The sequence below is a fragment of the Dermacentor variabilis genome, chromosome 1 (genome assembly GCF_050947875.1).
Source record: "Dermacentor variabilis isolate Ectoservices chromosome 1, ASM5094787v1, whole genome shotgun sequence".
Taxonomy (NCBI): Eukaryota; Metazoa; Arthropoda; class Arachnida; order Ixodida; family Ixodidae; genus Dermacentor; species Dermacentor variabilis.
The window spans coordinates 134536239-134555294 of record NC_134568.1 but is presented as its reverse complement, the minus strand read 5'-3'; the positions used below and the strand labels follow the sequence as shown (position 1 = coordinate 134555294).

The following is a 19056-nucleotide window of genomic DNA, read 5'->3' as shown; positions in this document are numbered from 1 at the left end:
TAGAAAATGTTGGTGCTGTCTCAACATCTATTCTGTATCTTTTGCGGGAGATTCTTGACCACATTTAACTTATTTTGATGCAGAGTCTCTGTATCCTGTGTTCCGTAACCAGTGGTACCAAATGCTGAGAATCGACCAAGGCCTTGACAAGGGGTAAGCCTCGACATATTTGTCAGTGCAAGTGTTTTGCTTTACCTGAGCACACATTGCACTTGTGCCTCAAATTTTTTCCGGTGTATGATTAGGAAGCAGAATAACGTAAATTGTGCAAGCTGCCAAATTTGATCACAAGTTTTCAGTTGAATACAGTTAAACCCGGATATATCGAATCTGAAGGGGCTCACAAAAAAGTTGGATAAGTAGGTAATTTGATATACAGTTAAACCTGGATATAACGAAATTGACAAATGCTCGAAAATTTTCGTTACAAAGAGGTTTTATGCAGTTTCAGCATGAAAATCTGAAAAAGAAATGCACAAATTAAGCAAAGGGGGAACTGGAGGTACTCACCTAAAACGAGTTTATTTAGTGGCAATAAACTGTGTTATTTTGCTCTGTTGTTTGTTCGTGAGGGATGGCAACACTGAACACTCATAAGACATCAAAGTACACAACGCTGTTTCATCATCGTCTAGTGAGCCCACGACGCAGCGCAAAATGTCAGTGACATCCAGCACTTCCTCCGCGGAAGGCAAAGCACGTGATGAATCGACCTCCGAAGATTTGTCGTCGTCACTATGATATCGGATACTTTCCACCACTGCCTCATCTGAGATCTCTTCCGTAGGGACGATGCAGTCGTCCGCATACAAAAAAATCACGAAGCTACACGTCATCCGGGGCTGTCATCCATCCGTCATCCATTCGCGTGCAGTGAAACCTAAGCTTCGGCGAGATCGGGCAGGCCTGAGAGCTCTTTCTCTCCACTGTCAGTTTCCACAGCCTGAACATCTTTTGTGAACCAGGCCTTGCTGAAGCAATTCATAATAATTTCTGCACTTGTTTCCCGCCAGGATGCTTCAAGCATCTCAGCTGCTTGAAAAATGTCCACCTTTGTTTCCCGCTGAAGACGAATGTTAGAAGCAGCCTTTGCATTAGTCTACGCTGGTAGGAACACTTCGCACTGTTAATAATTCCTCTGTCAAGAGGCTGTATGAGCAAGGTACAGTTTGCGGGTAAAAACTGGAGTTCAATGTTAAACGGCTTAAGGCTTTCAACATGGTGTGCAGTACAGTTGTCTACGAATAGACAAATTCTGAGGCCTTGTTTCTTGATATCTTTGTCGAACTCTCTCAACCAGTTACTAAATATGCCCGTGTCATCCATGCTTTTGCATTTGCCACGTATTTCACAGGCATTCTGTGTGTCTCTTTAAAGCATCTGGGTCGGGCGCTTTTGCCGATAACCAGTGGAACTGGCTTGTCGCTTTCATCCAAATTTACGCAGGGCAAAACAGTCAAGCGATGTTTACTCTGCTTGCTGCCGTGGCAGATGTCTCATTTTAGCGTAAGGGTGTGGTTTGGGAGCAACTCGTAAAAAAGGGCCGTCCCTTCAGCGTTGTGCTTATCACACGCATCGTAATGCTCCAAAATGCCTCGTAGTTTGTGCTCAATCCAAGAAGTGGCACCATAGCTGCCTGCAGAGGAGGACTCGCCACTAATTACTTTGCTGACAATTCCATACCTGCTTTTGCAGCCTTGAAACCACCCATTACTTGCTTTTAAATCATTGCAGCCCAAGATACAAGCATAATCCCTTGCTTTTTCCTGCAAAACAGTGCTGCTGATGGGAACATTTCATGCTCTCATGTCCATAAACCAAGTAAACACGGCTTTGTCGGCATCGGCGTTTGTTGATGGCTTCGGCTTCTTCTTGCAGTCGGTACCTGACTCCACTGCGCTGCGTTTGCATTCGAAATTGTAGACAGAGAACTGGCTGGGATGCCAAATTTGGCAGCTACATCTTTCTTTTCTTCATCTCCAGAAACAGCTTCCAAGATAGTCATTTTGTCTTCAAGAGTCAATATTTTACGTATCTTCGTCGAGGCGCTCATGCTTCGCTATGCTCCCTCATGGGTTGCAGAATCAAGCATCTTTCCCTTCTTTAGATCACTATCATCAAGAATCGCATTGCCAGCCAGCTCAAGGGATGCAGGGGGTGCCCCAATATGCATGTAGACTCGCATGGACAAGCGTCGTTCCTCCCTACTCTCTGCGCCAACGGCACTCTGCGGAAGCCTCACTGTTGCCAGGGTGTGTTGCCCCAGCGGCACTCTTCGGAAGCCTCGCTGTCACCGGGGCTACTACGTGCACACCAAGCGCAATGACACCGCTTTGCAATCCGTCGTCGGAGGGGCAACTGCAGGAAATGCACACGGCTGCGGCTCATGCTAAAATAACAAAATTTGGGGTAAAATCCCCTAGGTGGTCGGTGAAGGGACTTTTTTATTTCCAGGGTGTCTCCCGCCGCCACTTTGTCACACAGAGGTCTCAAATACATGTACTTCTATGGAGTGACGGCGGGGAATAGAAAATTTCTGAATATTGGGGAATTTGTTGTATGGAGGTTTGTTGTAGGCAGGTATGACTGTATCACATAAGAAGTTTCTACAAACATTTTCAAGGGGATTTTACAGCTGTTCATTCTGCATAATAATTAGTTATATGCGGGTTCGATATATCCGGGTTCGTCTATGCATTTCTTTAACATGGCATGCAAAGTCTGAAAGAACTGGGAGACAACTGAAAATTTATTATCGGAAGAAAGGCTGGAACAAAATTTTCTGAATATGCAAAAGGGCTTCACTGTAAAAAAAATTGCCTTTACAAGCAGCGCAGATTCTTTGTTCTCTCTAGTGCCCAGTTAAAATAATTAGGTGTAGCTCTCTCTCTGATTTTCAGAACAGTAGTTTCAGGTTTGCTTTCTGGTAGCATATGAGTGCACACTGTTTTGAGTGTATGCCTTATTTTATGCTGATTCTTGTCTGTAACTGTTTTGTTTTCAGTCCAAAAAACATAGCGGAGGAAGAGTTTGACAAATGCTGCCTGCGTTGTGGCCGAATCCTTATGACAGATGTACAGGTATGTAAGCTAGGCTTATTGCAGGGGCAGCCAGACTGCAGCTTGTGAGTAGCATGCTGTTAATAGTCAATAGTGTAGACACATGCAGCACTGGCTAGCTTTTACCAAACTTCTTTTTTAAGGCATTTGCCATTCTCAAAAACCAGAGGTGTGTTCTCAACAGGAAGTTTTAGTAGTCAAAAGGCAGGCAGTCAATGGCATTAGAGTCTGAAACTTTTGTGTTTCACTGTGCCTCTCGGAAACATCGGTAAAATCTTTTGTGGCTTTAAGAGTATGTCCGCCTGGCCGCCCCTGGCTTATTGTCTGGATGTATGCAGTGTGTCTCATTTAAAGGAACTGCGTACCAGTTGTTAAGAAACCTTATTTTGTGGAAGAAAGCTTGTCACTGAAAGTGTTCATGCCTGTTGCAGCTTCATGAAAAACTAGAAAAATTTGTAAATTGATTTCCATAGAAGTCAGTTTGGAAGGTTTCGAGATGCTTGCCTCTGCTGTGTGTACTTGGAAACACTGTGGCAGTGGCTGTTTGGAGTCGCAGCATGTCACAACTAGTTCTGACTGGCAGGAACTCATGCCATAGGATGTACTTGAACTTCATGCCTTGAGTGCGTCACAAAAGTGTCCATTGTGAGTGTATTTGGTGCATTACAGCATTATAATCAAAGTTATCTGTTGAAAATTTTATTACCATACATTCTCATATGGGCCACACATTTTTTTCTCCTAAATTTGGAAATTAACATTTAGCTATGGCTTGTACAGGTAAAGCAAATAAATGTGTACATGCTTTGAAAAATAGATGTGCTAGCCACTTTACATTGTGGCTAGGACATCTTTATCTTAACCTTAATAGTACTCCAATCTTCATTGCTGTCAACATTGTCAAACTTGAAGTAGTGGATGTACAGTTAGGTGTGAGTGCTCATTTCAGAAATAACGTTGAGGTTTATCTACCCTGTGTGAGAAAGAGAGAGAAACTTTTATTGTCTTAAACGATTTACGTGCTATGATTGGAGCCCCTTTAGCCCAAGGCCCCGCAGGCCTCAGCCGCCCGCTTGACCTGTCTTATGAAGGACTGTTGTCCCGCCAGGTCTGAGCTGGTTCGCTGTGCCTCCCATTGTTCCATTGTGTGGTTCCATTGTGTGGTGTGTTTCATCAAACTGGTGTGATTCACAATCCCATGTAATGTGTTGTGTTGGTATCCCGCCGCACCACAGGCAATCGGGCCTGTAGCGAGTGGGGAACATGGCATTCTGTAATTTAAGGTGGGATGAATACCCTGGTCTGAATTTTGCGCCAGCTGGCGGCTTCCTCTCCACTGAGTTGTGGGTGAAGGGAAGGGTATTTTTTCTGGTTGCACACTGATGAGCAAGGATCTCCCAGGCATTCGTTGGATTGGGGTCATTACAGTGGCTTCCTGGGACCGACCGGTTAAATACCTCGGGCTAGCGAATCGGCCAGTTCATTGCCCTCAAGGCCTGTGTGACCTGGGCACCATAGGACCCAGTGATGACGGGCGAATTTCGTCGGTCTTATTTAGTGACATGTTTTGGGCACGTGGTCCCTGAAAAACAGGCGATGTGCGTCTTGTGAGTCTGTTATTATGGTGACGCTCTTTTGCGTGTGTTCCGCGTGAGCGAGGGCCATTGCCATGACAAAAGTTTCAGCAGCCGCCGAAGTACCTGCCCTGACAGATGCCGTAAATTGTTGCTGTGCTTTCATGTCGATGATTGCCACTGTGTACCTCTTGACATTCTTTTGGGCATCACTGGCATTCGAGTGTACGTTCAAATACGCGGCTGCGTCCGTGTATATTGTGTTGTACGTGGGGATTATTTTCACACATTGTTCTAATATGTTGTGTGCATGCTTTTCGCATTGCTTTATCGTATTCCGGGTGCATGTTTTCAGGTATGGGGACCACTGTTATTCGAGCTCGTGTTGAGGTCGGTAGTGGTAATACGTGTTCACTGATAAATTGCGGGTGTTGGGAAATACGTGCCTTTGTCAGTAGGGCCCGTCCTGCGTAAGTGTAGCTCAAGCGTTCCCTCTGAGAGATTAGTGTGGCTTGTTTTAGCTCTTCAAATGTATTGTGTACTCCTAAGGCTAGCAGCGCTCTGTGGACGTTCCCTTGGGTAGTCCGAGGGCCGCTTTGTATGCTGATCTTATTATGATGTCGACCTGCCGTTCCTCCTCGCGACTAAGGAAGTGGTAGGGCAGGCCGTACGTGACTCGGCTTATCACTAGTGCTTGGACGAGCCTCAGCGTGTCGTGTTCTTGCATGCCTGCTTTCCTATAAGTTACGCGACGGATCATTTGCGCAATGTTATTTGCGGTGGTTTTCAATGTTTTGATGGTGTGGGATGCGTTCCCGCTACTTTGGAGCCAGAAACCCATGATCCGCATCGGCTTGACTTCTTGGACCGTGTGTCCTTCCACAACGATGTTGACAGGCCCGTTGGATACGTAGCCCCTCAAGTGTACCAGAATGACCTACGGTTTTTTGGGGGGCACATTTGAGGCCACTGCTCCTCGAGAATTTGTCTACTGCCTCGGCTGCTTGCTGTAGTACTTGTTCTTTGTGTCCCAGAGGGCCCCTTGCTGCCCACAGCACTATGTCATTCGCGTACAGTGTGTAACCCAAATCGGGGATTTGGTCCAGCTGTTGCGCCAGGCGACACATCGCTATATTGAACAGCAAAGGTGAGATTATTGCCCCTTGGGGTGTTTGAACTTTTAGGAAGCGATTTGACCGATTCCTATTGTGGTGGTGCGGTTAGCGAGAAATGCCTTCACGTAGTTGTACATACATTCTCCGCATCCCGTCATTTCGAGTTTCTCCGATATTGTTTTGTGCGAAACGTTATCAAATGCTCCCTTGAGGTCTAATGCAAGCACTAGTCTTTCCTCTCCACAGGCGACGTTAACTATAACTTCTTCTCTGATCAGTAAGAATTCGTCTTGACAGGATAGCCCCCGTACGGAGCCCTATCATGGTGTTTGGAAACTATCTTATTTTTTCAAGGTACCGCTGCAGTCTTGTTTCTATTACTCGTTCATACAGTTTACCCAGGCAGGACGTGAGAGAAATGGGCCTCAGAGCACCTATTGAGGGTGTCTTTTTAGGTTTGGGGATCATGGTAATTTTAGCATGTTTCCATTCCGGGGGCAATTGGCCTTTGAGCCAGCTCTCGCCATTGAACAGTTCTGTGATTTTAGTCGGGACTCTGGCGTCCAGGCTCCGAAGCATCTCATTCGTGATGGCCTCAGGGCCAGGAGCAGAGTTTTTGGTGGCTGCTTGAGCTGCCTCAAAGACTTCTGCATATGTGAAAAGTTAATCTAATTTGGAATTGGCCTTTCCAAGGTATGGTTGCGTCTCGTTCGGGACATCTGTGTTTAGTGATGGTCCTATCTATCGTTCTTTCAGTTTCTCTAGTAGTTCCGCATCTATGCCTGGGAAACTGTCCGATATGATTTGCAGTCATTTGTTGTTTTCCATGCGTATGCTATCCAGGTCAAGCATCCCACGAAGGATGCGCCACGTGCCAGCCATTCCCAAGGTCCCTGAGGGACCTGCAGAACGTAGCCCACTCATTTTTAGCCTACTCAGCTGTTTGTTGTAGCATTGTTTTTTCCAACGCTTAACTAATCTGTGTCTTTTGTCCCACAAGTTTACTAGGTGGGAATCTACCACGGTGCTCTATGGTTTTGGTAGTGTCTTTGTGTGTTTACCGGATGAGTTTTGTCCATTCATGTGTGTTGTCGGGAGTCCTTGCTGTGTCGAGGTTCCATTGGAGCTCCCTGTATTTTGACCAGTCGGTTAATTTCATTGTGCCAATCGTTCTACGTAATTTGGGGGTGGAGAGTGAAATGTGAATCAGATCATGATGACTCCCCAAGTTTTCGATTAGCGATGCCCACTGTGCATCTTTGATGTTTAGCGTGTACTCGCAATCAGGTGTTGTGTCCTTGCTCATGCTGTTACCTGTGCGTGTGGGCATGCCTATGTGGTTTGCTGTTTGCATGCCGAGGTTCTCAACTGATTGCTCAAGTAGGGCTCCTTTAGGGGACGTGGACACGTAGCCCCACATTGTATGTGGTGCGTTGAAATCGCCCAATGTCACCATCCAGTCTTTGGTGCCCACTATGGTCTTAGTGTCCGATAAAATTTGGGGTAGGTCCGGACCTTTGCTTTTGGGAGGGCTGTAAATGTTTGTTATGATGCTGTGGGCTTTGCCTCTTTGCCGTGGTAGCACGCTGATCGTTACAGAATTGGTTTGTCCGGTACGTTGGGGGAGGAATATCATTTGTGCCGTGATTGACTTGCTCACCAGCGTGGCAACTTTAGGATTTTGGGGGTCGCTCAGAACACAACAGCCCTGTAGTCGGGCCGGTTTGGGCCCGACTTCCTGAAAACATATTATGGCTGGAGCTACCTGAGGGCTTTTAATAAATTGCTGGAGGGCTGCCGCCTTTCTAGCGAAGGATCGGCAGTTCCATTGCCAGATCTCTAATTGTTCCGGGTTATTTGGTTTTGTTTTCTCTTTAACTGTTGTAGTGTTAGCCATGGTTCCCACTCGTTATTTATGCTTTTGACATCTCGGTGTCCAAGCCGCCCGCATCAATTATGCAGTGGGCTGTCTTGGTTTCGGCCGATCCGGCGCCGACTGCTATGGCATGTTTCTTAGTAGTTGTGATTTTAGCTGTGGTTTTTAGCTGCTCCGTCACTTGTTGTTTGTGCCTCTCGAATCCTACCAGCATTTGTGATTTGAAGTCGAGGAGTTTCTGATTCACGAGGGTTATCTTCTCATGTGTTAGTAATTTAGAGGTTTCTGCCAATAATACTGTATTTACTCGCATAATGATCGCACTCGTGTAACGATCGTACCCCTTAATTTTGTCGTCAAAATTAATTTTTTTTTTATTTCCCATGTAATGATCGCACCCCGAACTTGCCGCAGCGATATGTCGTGTGCCAAGTCTAGCTAATAATGATCGCGCTTACCATCTGTCGAATGCTACGTGAGCGACTCGTTTGCACGCACCAAACATTCTTAAGTAGATGCCTCATTTCATTACTTTCATAACTTTCCGCACTTCCACGTCAAAAAGAGGTACAACCAAACTTGCCTTTATTATGGGTACACTTTATAATGGTTGTGGTCAACAAAAACAAAAAAAGGCGCCTTTCGATTGTTTTCATCTACACTCGTGAGCACGCAACAAATCGCGCGCGGCAATGATTGTAGCCACGTTTACACGGATACGTTAAAAGTGTACTCTATTCATACGCCAACACTTGTAGCACAGCTAAGATATTCGCCCACCCTTAGCAGAAACGTGCCGTGTTAGGATAGTAGTGAAGACAGATGCCGCAGTTTCCGCAGCATGCCGGCGATGCGTTTCTGTCACTGGCAGCTAAGTGCGCCCATCTGTTTCTGTCCCCTCAAAATAGACATGGCTACGTTATTGCCGCAAACTTGCCGATATTAACAATATTATTCATCACTGATACCGAAGAAACTGTTTCAATGCACGAAATGTACTCACGAAGAAGAAGAACAAAACTTTATTGGTAGAAAGAACTTCGTTGCCCCTAAAACGGGGTAACGCCGTGTGGTCGGGCCCCTATTCCAAGGCACCGCTGGCCCTCGCCATCCTTTCTGCCCTCCGGACGAGCCTGAGCTGATCCCCGAGGGCGGAGCTGGATAGCAATGCCTCCCACCTCGCTCTCGTGTTATTATCTTCTTGTTCTTCTGAGTGAGCTGTGCACTCCCATGTGATGTGGTAGAGCGTTGGTGTGCTCCCACACCACGGGCATATGTCCTTGTATGCTGTTGGGTAGTATATGTGCAATTTATGTAGGCTTATGTGTGTGTCCGTTTGGAGCCTGCGTAACGTCGCTGAGTCCGTGGCTGAAAGGTTCCTATGCGGGGCTGGGTAGAGCCTTCTGAATTCCCTGTAGTGTTGCAAGACCGCTTTATAACTTGGATCGATGGGTGTCGGGTCCTCCACCATGTTGCCATGGGCAGCTCAGCAATTAGTGAAACCTCGAACTGCCTCATCTGCATGGAGGTTCCCAGTAACACCCTCGTGTCCCGGGGCCCATGTTATCATTTGGGTGTACCTGATATCAAGGTCTCTGTTGATTTCGGTAAGTATCCGGCGTGCCCTCGCGCCGATTTGTCCCCTCTGATAGTTCCTACGTGTGGCCTGAGAATCTGTGATTATTGTTAGTGGAGCATTTCGCTCTATGCCTTCTCTTATAGATAAGGCGATGGCTATCTCTTCGGCTTCTAAAATGGTTGCTCGGGAAACCGAAGCACAGGCCGTGATTTTCCCTTTATGGTTTACGACAACTGCCACCATGTTCTTTGCGTTGGCCCAATATGGTGAAGCATCCGTGAATCATGCAGTGTCCAACCATTTTGTTGTTTTGTCTATGTATTCTGCTCTAGCTTTTCTCCTTCCTGCCCTGCGTGTAATGTCGGATCCATGTTTTGTGGTATTGGTGATACCCCATACAAAGCTCTAATCTGGCAGGGTAGACTTTTGGCATTTTGGTATATTTGTATGCATTCTCCAAGGCCGATTCTTTAAAGAAGAGCTCTGCCTACTGTCGTTTGCACCAATCGAGTCCTCTGCGCTATGAGTTGGGCTTCAGCCAGCTCATGAAATGTATTGTGGAGGCCGAGGGCTAGAAGCTTCTCATTTGAAGTGTTGCGTGGCAACCTCAGGGCTGTCTTATATGCCATTCTTATTATTTTATCAGCCTTTTCTTCTTCCTCCCTGTTCATGGTATGGTAAGGTAGGGAGTACATTAGTCTGCTAATGACCAGGCTTTTCACCAGTCTGAGGGTGTCTTGTTCCCCCATTCCTGTCCGATTATGAGCCACACGGGCTATCATCCGGTTAATTTGTTGCATTGTTTTTCTGATCGTGTTTAAAGTGTGTAAACATCTGACATTAGATTGCAGCCACATCCCCAACACTCTTACTATTGACCTCTCAGGAATAATTTTCCCTTCTAGCCTGATCTCGAGTTTGAGTCTCGGGTCAGCTCTTTGTTTTTTGGTTTTTGTGAGGCGGATGAGTTCTGACTTCTCCGCAGAGCACTGCAGTCCTCTTTGTTGCGTATAGTTTTCTATTATATTGGCTGCCCGTTGGAGCTTTTCCTCCTTCTCTCCCAAGTTGCCCTTGGTTATCCATATCATTATATCATCCGCGTATAGGGAATGACGGACGTCGGGGATTTCTTGGAGTTTTTTAGCTAGTCCAATCATGGCTATGTTGAAGAGTGTAGGCGAAATCACCGCACCCTGTGGCGTTCCTTTGTTAGGAGGATGGATGACTTCAGATTCATCGTTTCCTACTTTGATAACTGCTGTTCTCTGGTTGAGGAAGGTTCGGATGTACTGGTACGTCCTTTGACCGCAGCTGGTCTCTGCAAGTCCATCCAGTATCCCTTTGTGACTTACGTTGTCGAAGGCCCCTTTTATGTCGACAGTCATGACAATGTGTTCTCCTGCCTTGGGGACGTTCGTCAATACTTCCTCTTTTAAAAGCAGGAGTATGTCCTGTGTTGACAGATGTGGTCTGAAGCCAAACATGGTGTCAGGCATTAAGTTGTTTTCTTCAAGATGACGTTAGAGTCTAGTGTTTACTAATCTCTCTAACACCTTTCCTAGACATGATTTAAGAGAGATGGGCCTAAGGTTGTCTAAAGTAAGTTTCTTCCCTGGTTTTGGAATCATGATTATCACAGCGTGTTTCCATTGCTGTGATATCGTTCCTTTTACACAATGGTCATTTATAAAGTTCGTAAGGGCTGTTATGGCTTCATCATTCATGTTTCTAATCATGGCATTTGATATTTGGTCCGCCCCTGCCGCTGTGTTCCGTTTTGTACTGGCGGTTGCTGCTCTAACTTCTGCCACCGTGAAGAGTTCATTCATTTCTGAGTTTGGGTGTCCGGTGTAATCAGCTTGGTATGGGGGTATCGGGGCTTTGTTACCGAAGCATTTTCTATGGACTGCCTGAAGGAGTTCTTCTTTTGTGCCTGGGTACAAGTGTAGCAATCTCTCCAAGTTCTTTTGTCCTTCGCGCCTGGTTTTGAGCGGGTCAATCATTCCTCTGAGGATGTTCCACGTTTTTGCCGTCCCTAGGGTTCCATTAAGTTATCCGCAGAAGCCTTCCCAGTTGGCTGTTGTAAGTTGATTAGTGTATTCCTCGGCCTTCTGGGTTATTTCTTTGATTTTCATTTTGAATTTGCGGTTGCATTTCTGTCGCTTCCATCTTTTGGTCAGGCTTCGTCTTGCATCCCACAGGTGCATTAGGTCACGAGATGAAAAAAAAAATCGCATTCGGCGCGTTCGGCTTGCTCCGCCGGCCGCCATTCTTGTTCTGGTGTCCCGGGACGCACCCGCATCCCGCAGCAAACGCGGGACGAAAACAAGTTTTTTTTTTTTCATGGGAAATTTAACCCGCGTAATCGCACCCCTGAATTTGCGTCAATTTTTCTGAGAAAAAAGTGCGATCATTATGCGAGTAAATACGGTAGTTGTATTTGGGCCATTGCGGGTGGCGCTTTGGTATTTGGTGTTTGCGGTGTTGGTGTTGGTGGTTTTGGTTCGCTATGCGTGAGAGTGTTGGTATTTGAGATTTGTGTCAGTTCTGCGGCTGATTGTCTATGATCCGATTCGAGCTGTTGTGTTTTTCATGTGAGGCGTTCCTCTAGCTCCTTAATTTTCTCATCGGATTGCTGTCATTTGCATTCCTCGTCTCGAAGTTGTGCACGTTTTCCTGTTTAAGTATTTCATAGCCGGGATCTCGCTGTGTGTTTAATGTGTGTTGTGGAGCATTGTGAAATACAACCGTCGCCCAGCTCACCTGAGGCTTTTGTGAATGCTGGTGCTGCGGGGGCACTGGCGCTCGTGCGGCCCTGGACAGCTCCTGGGCTCCTACTTTCTCCATTAGGAGATGTGGACTTGTGGTGATGGCTGTCTTCCTCATCTTCTGAGCTGAACCATCGCAGTTTTTCCTGGCCCACTCGCTCTCATGAGCGGGACTGACGATTGGTGTTCTTGGAACGAATGTTCTTTAGTTTATGTGGGCATTGGTTGCTGCCAGTCTCGTGGCCTGCTGCCGCGCACACGGCACATTTGATCACACACTCGTGTCCAAGGGCGGGGGGATCCTTCAGGCTGCTTTTTTTCCAACTGTTGATCGGGTGGGGGCACACATCCGATCGGTGTCCCGCTTGGAAACATTCCGTGCATATTTGAACAGTGGGCTTGTATGGATAAAGTCGCATCTCTCCTCCCATGTAATAAAAACATTTGGGAAGGGAGCCACCGGCGAATGTGATGAGTGCCGTGGATGACTTGCCTAACATCCGAGCTCGTTCGATTTGAACTCCATGTTTCCGTACTCACATGTTGGCTACTAAATGTTCCATGGGTGTGTCCGCTGGAATGCCGTGAACCACACCTCAATAGCAGTTGTAGGGGTCAGCTACGTACGTGTTAATAATATTTGGGGTTTTACGTGCCAAAACCACTTTCTGATTATGAGGCACGCCGTAGTGGAGGACTCCGGAAATTTTGACCACCTGGGGTTCTTTAACGTGCACCTAAATCTAAGCACACGGGTGTTTTCGCATTTCGCCCCCATCGAAATGCGGCCGCCGTGGCCGGGATTCGATCCCGCGACCTCGTGCTCAGCAGCCCAACACCATAGCCACTGAGCAACCACGGCGGGTAACGTACGTGTTGAATTGGTGCATGCGTCCATTCAATTCGAGTTGCATGATGCGGCGGAGTACGTTGGCCACTTCTGTCCTGCTCACCGATAAAATTATAATGTTCGATCCGGGGCAAGTGCGCAGAATGAAATCCGCGCCTGTGATTCTCTCTCGCTTCACGGGTCCATCTTGAGTGTGACTGAGATGGTCTTGGATTGGTTGGCTTGCCTTGAGAATGGCACTCGCCAAGGTTGGTATTAGTATGTCTTCGATTGTTAATCCCTATGTTGGACACATGATGATTTTTACATCATCCTTTGGTAGTGCTGGCAGAGGTTTCTGCTTTGGATGGTGGAAGCGATTTCCTTGGTTGTCAGTCACACCATACGGATGGTCGCCGCGTTCCCCTCTCGCGAAGTTTGCCTGACATGGTGAGCCACGTTGCTTCGGAGATTGGGCTTCCTGGCCTTTTTCGTTCTTCTTACGTTGTTTCTTAACTCTTTGTGATTCTACAATGTGCCAACTACCACCAGTGCAGTCGGCCTTTGTTGGGTCGGTTTCGATGAGGCCCTTGTCGAACTCTTGTTCCATCTCGGTGGATGAAGATTGTTCGTTATAATCATTCGGTGAGTGCCCTGAGGCGGAGTACATTGGTGCCGGTGTTGTACCGGTAGCTGTCATTGGCTCTTTAGAGGCTTTCTGAGGCATTTTCCATATTGTTGAGGCGACAGCGGTCTCACAGACCACGACTAGGCGTAGCGAACACCGTGCGTTTCTGTGAGCGTTCTTGCCACGTTTGTTACCCAACGCAGCTGCACCCGCTTCAAATTTTCAAACTTCAATATTGAGGTAAAAAAATTCGCGTACCGGTTTGAAAATGATATCCGTGTGTAGAGCTCGTCGAGTATAGTCCAATCGATATCTTGGTTATTGTCCTACAATCATTGGAACGGGCATAAATCAGGTTTCGGTGGAGCCGATGTGAGACACGTCTGCTCCGTCTGGCCCCCTCATAGAAATTCCGCCCTGTGTGAAGTCAGGCCCAGTCTTGCTGCCCAGTGAGAAACACAGCACGGAAGACTGCGCAGTCAGAAACACAGAAGACTGCCCAGTCAGAAACACAGACGAGATGAAATGTCATTCAGTGACTTGCAGCAGAGTTGGAAGGAAAGTGTCCATTAGATCTAACATGGGATAGCGAGCACATACATTTCAGGCAGTGTGGACACGAAGGTAGCTCACTGCTTTAATGCATGCATGAAGCATAGGAAATTGGTGCAGTGGAATGCACTTTTCTTACATGCATGTGGGAACTGGCAATGAAGCACTGCAACTGAATGGGTTACATGTACGCATTTGTGTGTTCACAGCTTGTTTAGGCCAGTTCTGTTGAGTGGTTGCAAGGAAGAAACTAGGACATTGAGCTGAAAATACATTTAACCTTCTGGCATATGTGGCTTCATTTTGCTCCAGAGCACTGAGCATTGCTATGCACGGCCACTTTGTTGAAGGTGCTACTGTGTTTTATGGGTTGCTGACATGCTGTATTTCATTAGCAATGGCGAAATAATGGTTTTTCCTTTCTCTTGAAATTTCCAGTCAATAGCTAACAGCTTTTAGCTTTTTCTTTTTTTTTCTTTTTTATGAAAAATAAATGCAGCATGGAATCACCATACACTTTATCAATTATGGGGGCCCACTAGAAAGTGCAAAGTTCACCGTCCTATTATCTTGACTTTCTTTCTATAGAGTTTGCAGCACCTTCGAATAAAATTGTGCAAATTTGACACATTTATTGACAGTTCATCATAATTCGCGACTGAAGGGTATATGAGGTGCTGTGTATGGAAAGTGGCATGGGTTGTCATTGTTAGCATGCTGCACAAACATTCAGGTGGAAAGCACGACAGGACAAGCCACACAATGTACAAGTTATGTGGTGATGACATGCATTGCCCTAACAGGCTATCATTTGTAAAATCAACAGGGACTGAAGAGGAGCCTATGGTTAATAGCACTATGCACTATTGAGCTAAATGGGACACTATTCAGCTGCTCAGTGAGGTCTGCTGTTCTTTACTACAGCAGGGGCTCAGTAATTTAACAAGTACATAATAAAAGAGTTACATTTTAAAAATTACAAACACAAAAATGTTGTTGCTTTTTTTTGTGGCTTAATTATAATAATTGCACAGCTGCCGACGTCATAATTACAGTCTCAGGCTTGAATTTTGTTGGCACACAACAGATAATGCATTCACTACAGCATCATTTAATTCAACCCTTTAAAGCAAAATATGCTCCAAGTGGAGCATAGCTTGATGGCATTAAGGTGCAATGAGCAGGACTCCTTGTTACATCATGGATATAGGAGGCAATGCTAATGTGGTATCACAAGCTGCTGATGCATGCCTCAGTCAGCCCAGTGCAGCGGTGGCCAGCTACACCATGATTGTGTCACCGAAAAGTGGGTGCACTTCGGCACTTCCTACCTACTGTGCTTCTCCACATTTGACATGGGATAAGCCTGGTCCCCTGCTGTCCCTTTGTTCAAAAAGGGAAGCATTCCTCTCACCTTGTCTTCCCTATTATCTGATCAGGCACATATGCTCAGCTTTCAGCGGGATGGCCTGGTGTAGCATCAGTATGACATGTAACTACTGCACCAGGCTGACCAACCCTCTTGTCAGCGGTTTGATGCATGATGAGCCTCTCCAACTTCTTTTATGTAACGGGGAACCTCCTTAACACACCTGAAGCAGTGCTCCATTTAGAATGTGTTTTGAAGTGCTTGAATTAAAATATGTTATAATTAATTATTTGTTCTGCATTCAAAGTTGAACAAATATACGTGGCTTTCTAAACAAAAGGCAGCTATCCCGTTAACCCTTTAACTCCCAAATGAATTGCAGAAGAACGTACCAAATTTCCCAATTTTTTTTATCTTATCACAATCTTCCTATGTCATTCTGATTCTGGAAATGTATTACTTGATTGGTTTTTTAGTTAAAATTAACAGAAAAAAAAAAAAGAAAGCTGCGCTTGAGGGCAGCTTTCCCTCAATGCCAACCGTAACTCGTTTGTGGCAGTGGCAGCCAACGCTCTTAAATTCTTTCAGTTCTCAAACTGCTGAGCGGCGCCTGGCCCCTTTCCGTTGCGCGCCGCGAGAGGGCGCGCACGACGGAGTTAGCCCGGCAAGGCGCAGCGTAGCAGCACGTTGTGCGCAGGTGGCCGCTGTGTGTAGTCGTCGTTTGCTCACGTTTGCGCTCGCACTCGCGGTATTTAATGTTTAGTGCATCGCGCTGCCAGTCGTATGCACTATGCCACGCTGCTTCGTTCCAGGCTGTAAGAGCGGCTACGACTCCACGCGATCCGTGGACAAGAGACATTTTTTCAACGCACCCCGCAATGCTGAGCGCCTTCAACAGTGGGAGCGCGCTATACCACGGCTGGACAAGAAGCTTTCAAGCTCGTGTTCCGTCTGCGACCTCCACTTCATCAATGATGAGATTTTGAAGGTCTTCGAACGCAACATTTATGGTGATATTGTGGTCATACCGCGCGACAAATGGACGCTGAAAGATGACGCCGTGCCTCGCCTGTTTCCGAACTGCCCAAGTTCCCTCTCGAAACCCACACGGAAGCGCAGAGCACCAGCTCCCAGACGATCACCAGCACAACAAAAGCGGCATAAGAAACAAGCTGAGTGTGTGGATGCTGCTGTCAGAGCTGCCGACGACGAAGCGAGCTTGCTTACCGATGACAGCATGCCGGCGGAGAATGTGTTTCATGTGCTCAGTCGCGTGGCGAAAGAGGGACGAAAAATTCGAGGTTGGTCCCTTGACGTTGTTAAGGCAACGGTCGTTTTGTACAAGCTCGGGATAAGAAAGAATATCCCGCATGTAGAAATGTCTGTGGTGTTGTCAGACAGCCTTAATTTGTCAGCGCAGATGGTCGAGTTGTGCCACGCAGTGTGTATGCCGGGAAGCAGACCACTGAGTTCAAGTGTATGGAAGACTTCACATGCCTCGTGCTATATGTGGAACAGCTGAAGCTGTGTAAGGGCTGTCCTGCAAAGAAGTACCCAAAAATCTCTTCGTCAGTGGTGGCAACAAAGCATGGTGAAACGTGGAGGCGCAACACATGCACGGCATTGAGTGTCAATGCTACATGTGCTCAGTGCCGGACTCTCGAGAAGCTTTTCTTGCAGTGGACGAAACAGCAAAAAGATACCAAGAAAAAGCAGGCTGCTCGCTTGAAGTTACTGCGTCGCAAAGCAATTCGTGCAACCTCAAGGCGAGAAAAACTGAAGGAAGAAGTCGTTCTGATGAAGAGGAAGCTTAGTGCAATTACAGAAGAGACAATTGACTGCTCTCTTCATATTCTTCCGGCCAGGCAGCAACTAGCTTTCAAAACAGCTTTCATGGCTGCAAAAGCCGTCAAAAAATGGGAGGCGATATGATGATGAATGGCTTATGACATGTTTGTTACTGCAAATCTCAAGCCCGAAGGCCTACACTTGGTGATATGCAGCTGCTACCACTGCCATCAAAGGCTCGCCTTCGCCAAATAATAGCAGGAATACCATGCAAGTATGGATTCAACCAAGTTGCATTGAACAGTGTCAGAAGCCATTTCAGCAACAAAAGTCACTTGACACGGCTAGGAGTATTGCTCCTCGACGAGATAAAATTGAAGCGAGGTGTCTCCTTCAATAAGGCCTCATGCAGAATGGATGGCTTTATAAACTATGGTGAAGTCATGGCACCAAATGCAAACCACCTTAATTGCTGATCATGCATTGGTACTGATGTTTGTGCCACTGTTCGAAGACTGGGTGCAGACTAGAAACACGAGAGAAAGTAGCCATCGCAAACAAAAAAGCTCGTCTTTTGTAAAGCCACGCGGTAAATTCATAAGCCGTATGCGGCTCCTGTAATAAAAGCTTTTGAACTCGTTGAGAAAAACAAAGATCTTGTCTTATTTCTTTCTCTTTTAGTTGCTAGTATCACCACGGCCGCAGGATAAAAAGCGGCCGTGCTCTAGCAGACGCAAACGACGGCCGCAGTGAAGAGTGGTCCGTCACAGCTTTGGGCGCAAGTGCTTTCCTTGTTCAGTTGGCTAAGTCGTGGCATTTTTTAAACTTAGGAATGGGTACGAAATAAGCTGCAAATAGATTAATGATGCGCTGTGCATATTTGGCGATTTCAACAAAAATAACGCCACTCGCTAAGCAATCGCCAGCGCTTCGCAGCGTAGGGCGCCGAGCACGGCCGGGCTAACAGCGGCCGCCGCGCCACCTGTTGAGTGGAAACGAAAAGGGGCCGTGCCTCGACGGCCGCCGCAAGGGGAGTTTGACAACTGAAAGGATCTAGTAACGTTGGTGGCAGCAGCATGACATCGGGCTGAACGAGTGTCACTCGTCATTTGCGATATTGGTACAACATATTGGCGATATTGTATTGGTGCAACCATTGGTGATACTGGTACAAGCAAAAAAAAAAAAGAAAGACTATTTTCTGTCAGTACCCCTTCGCTCCCACATTGCAGTGGGAGCAAAGTTGTCTTTGTGTGTCAATGTTTCTTTCAATAGCAGCCATGAAAAAGGTGGCAGAAGCTGTTATCAGCACCTCTTATGGTGGCACATTCATCTTTGATACTTGTTGTGCTGGTATAAATGGCACAGACAGAAACTGGAATGCCCATTTTGGATGATTCAGTGCTCTCTTAAACATGCATGTTTGAAAATATGAAGATATTGAACTTGTGTTTTTACATTTGCTGTATATGTTTAAATTTACTCTGAACAGCACATTTGGCGGTGGACAGGCTACAACTTTGGGGTGGACCTCATCGTTACTTACCAAACCAGGTTTGTTGCGTAGATGGTTTATCTTTTTTGTTGACCCTAATTATTACCACTAGGAATAATCCTTGAAGGATCCTTGAATAGGTAACACTTTTGAGTGAACCAGAACAGCCCATGGAGCATGTGATTTTAATAACTTTTGCCAAATATTGTACTGCTGATTGTCACAAGAAGTCCACAAATTCAAATGAAAGACTGCATACTCTAACCTAAATGTGACACCAGTTTGCATGGCCAATTGAGGGTGGCACAAGCTGCATTTTTAGCATGTTCACAACTCCACGTGTTAATTTGTGAATTGTCAGACTGTGTTGGCTGAATAAAAGTCAACCAAAGATGCCTATTTTTAACGGTTTACTTTTGGTATA

The 19056-nt window shown here is 46.4% G+C and overlaps 2 protein-coding genes across 5 annotated transcripts in view; both read left to right on the top strand.

Moving 5' to 3' along the window:
• The window catches only part of gcl (germ cell-less), an 83016-nt gene that overhangs the window by 38952 nt on the left and 25008 nt on the right, over positions 1-19056 (top strand). For all 4 annotated transcript variants that reach the window (XM_075695199.1, XM_075695183.1, XM_075695174.1 and 1 more), the window contains 3 exons: positions 84-153; positions 3005-3080; positions 18630-18691. In XM_075695199.1, the coding sequence (XP_075551314.1) occupies positions 84-153; positions 3005-3080; positions 18630-18691 (208 nt within the window). The remainder of the gene's footprint in view (positions 1-83; positions 154-3004; positions 3081-18629; positions 18692-19056) is intronic.
• On the top strand, positions 16002-17281 carry LOC142574202 (uncharacterized). Its single transcript, XM_075683350.1, has 2 exons — positions 16002-16650; positions 16755-17281. Exons 1-2 carry the CDS (start codon positions 16140-16142, stop codon positions 17279-17281), a joined length of 1038 nt encoding a protein of 345 aa, XP_075539465.1. The 5' UTR covers positions 16002-16139.

Bases quoted from the DNA above. Each gene is read 5' to 3' on its own strand.
- LOC142574202 (XM_075683350.1), top strand. From the start codon at position 16,140: ATGCCACGCTGCTTCGTTCCAGGCTGTAAGAGCGGCTACGACTCCACG. The intron at 16,651-16,754 runs GTTGGTCCCTTG...TCAGACAGCCTT, and splicing joins AGAGGGACGAAAAATTCGAG to AATTTGTCAGCGCAGATGGT.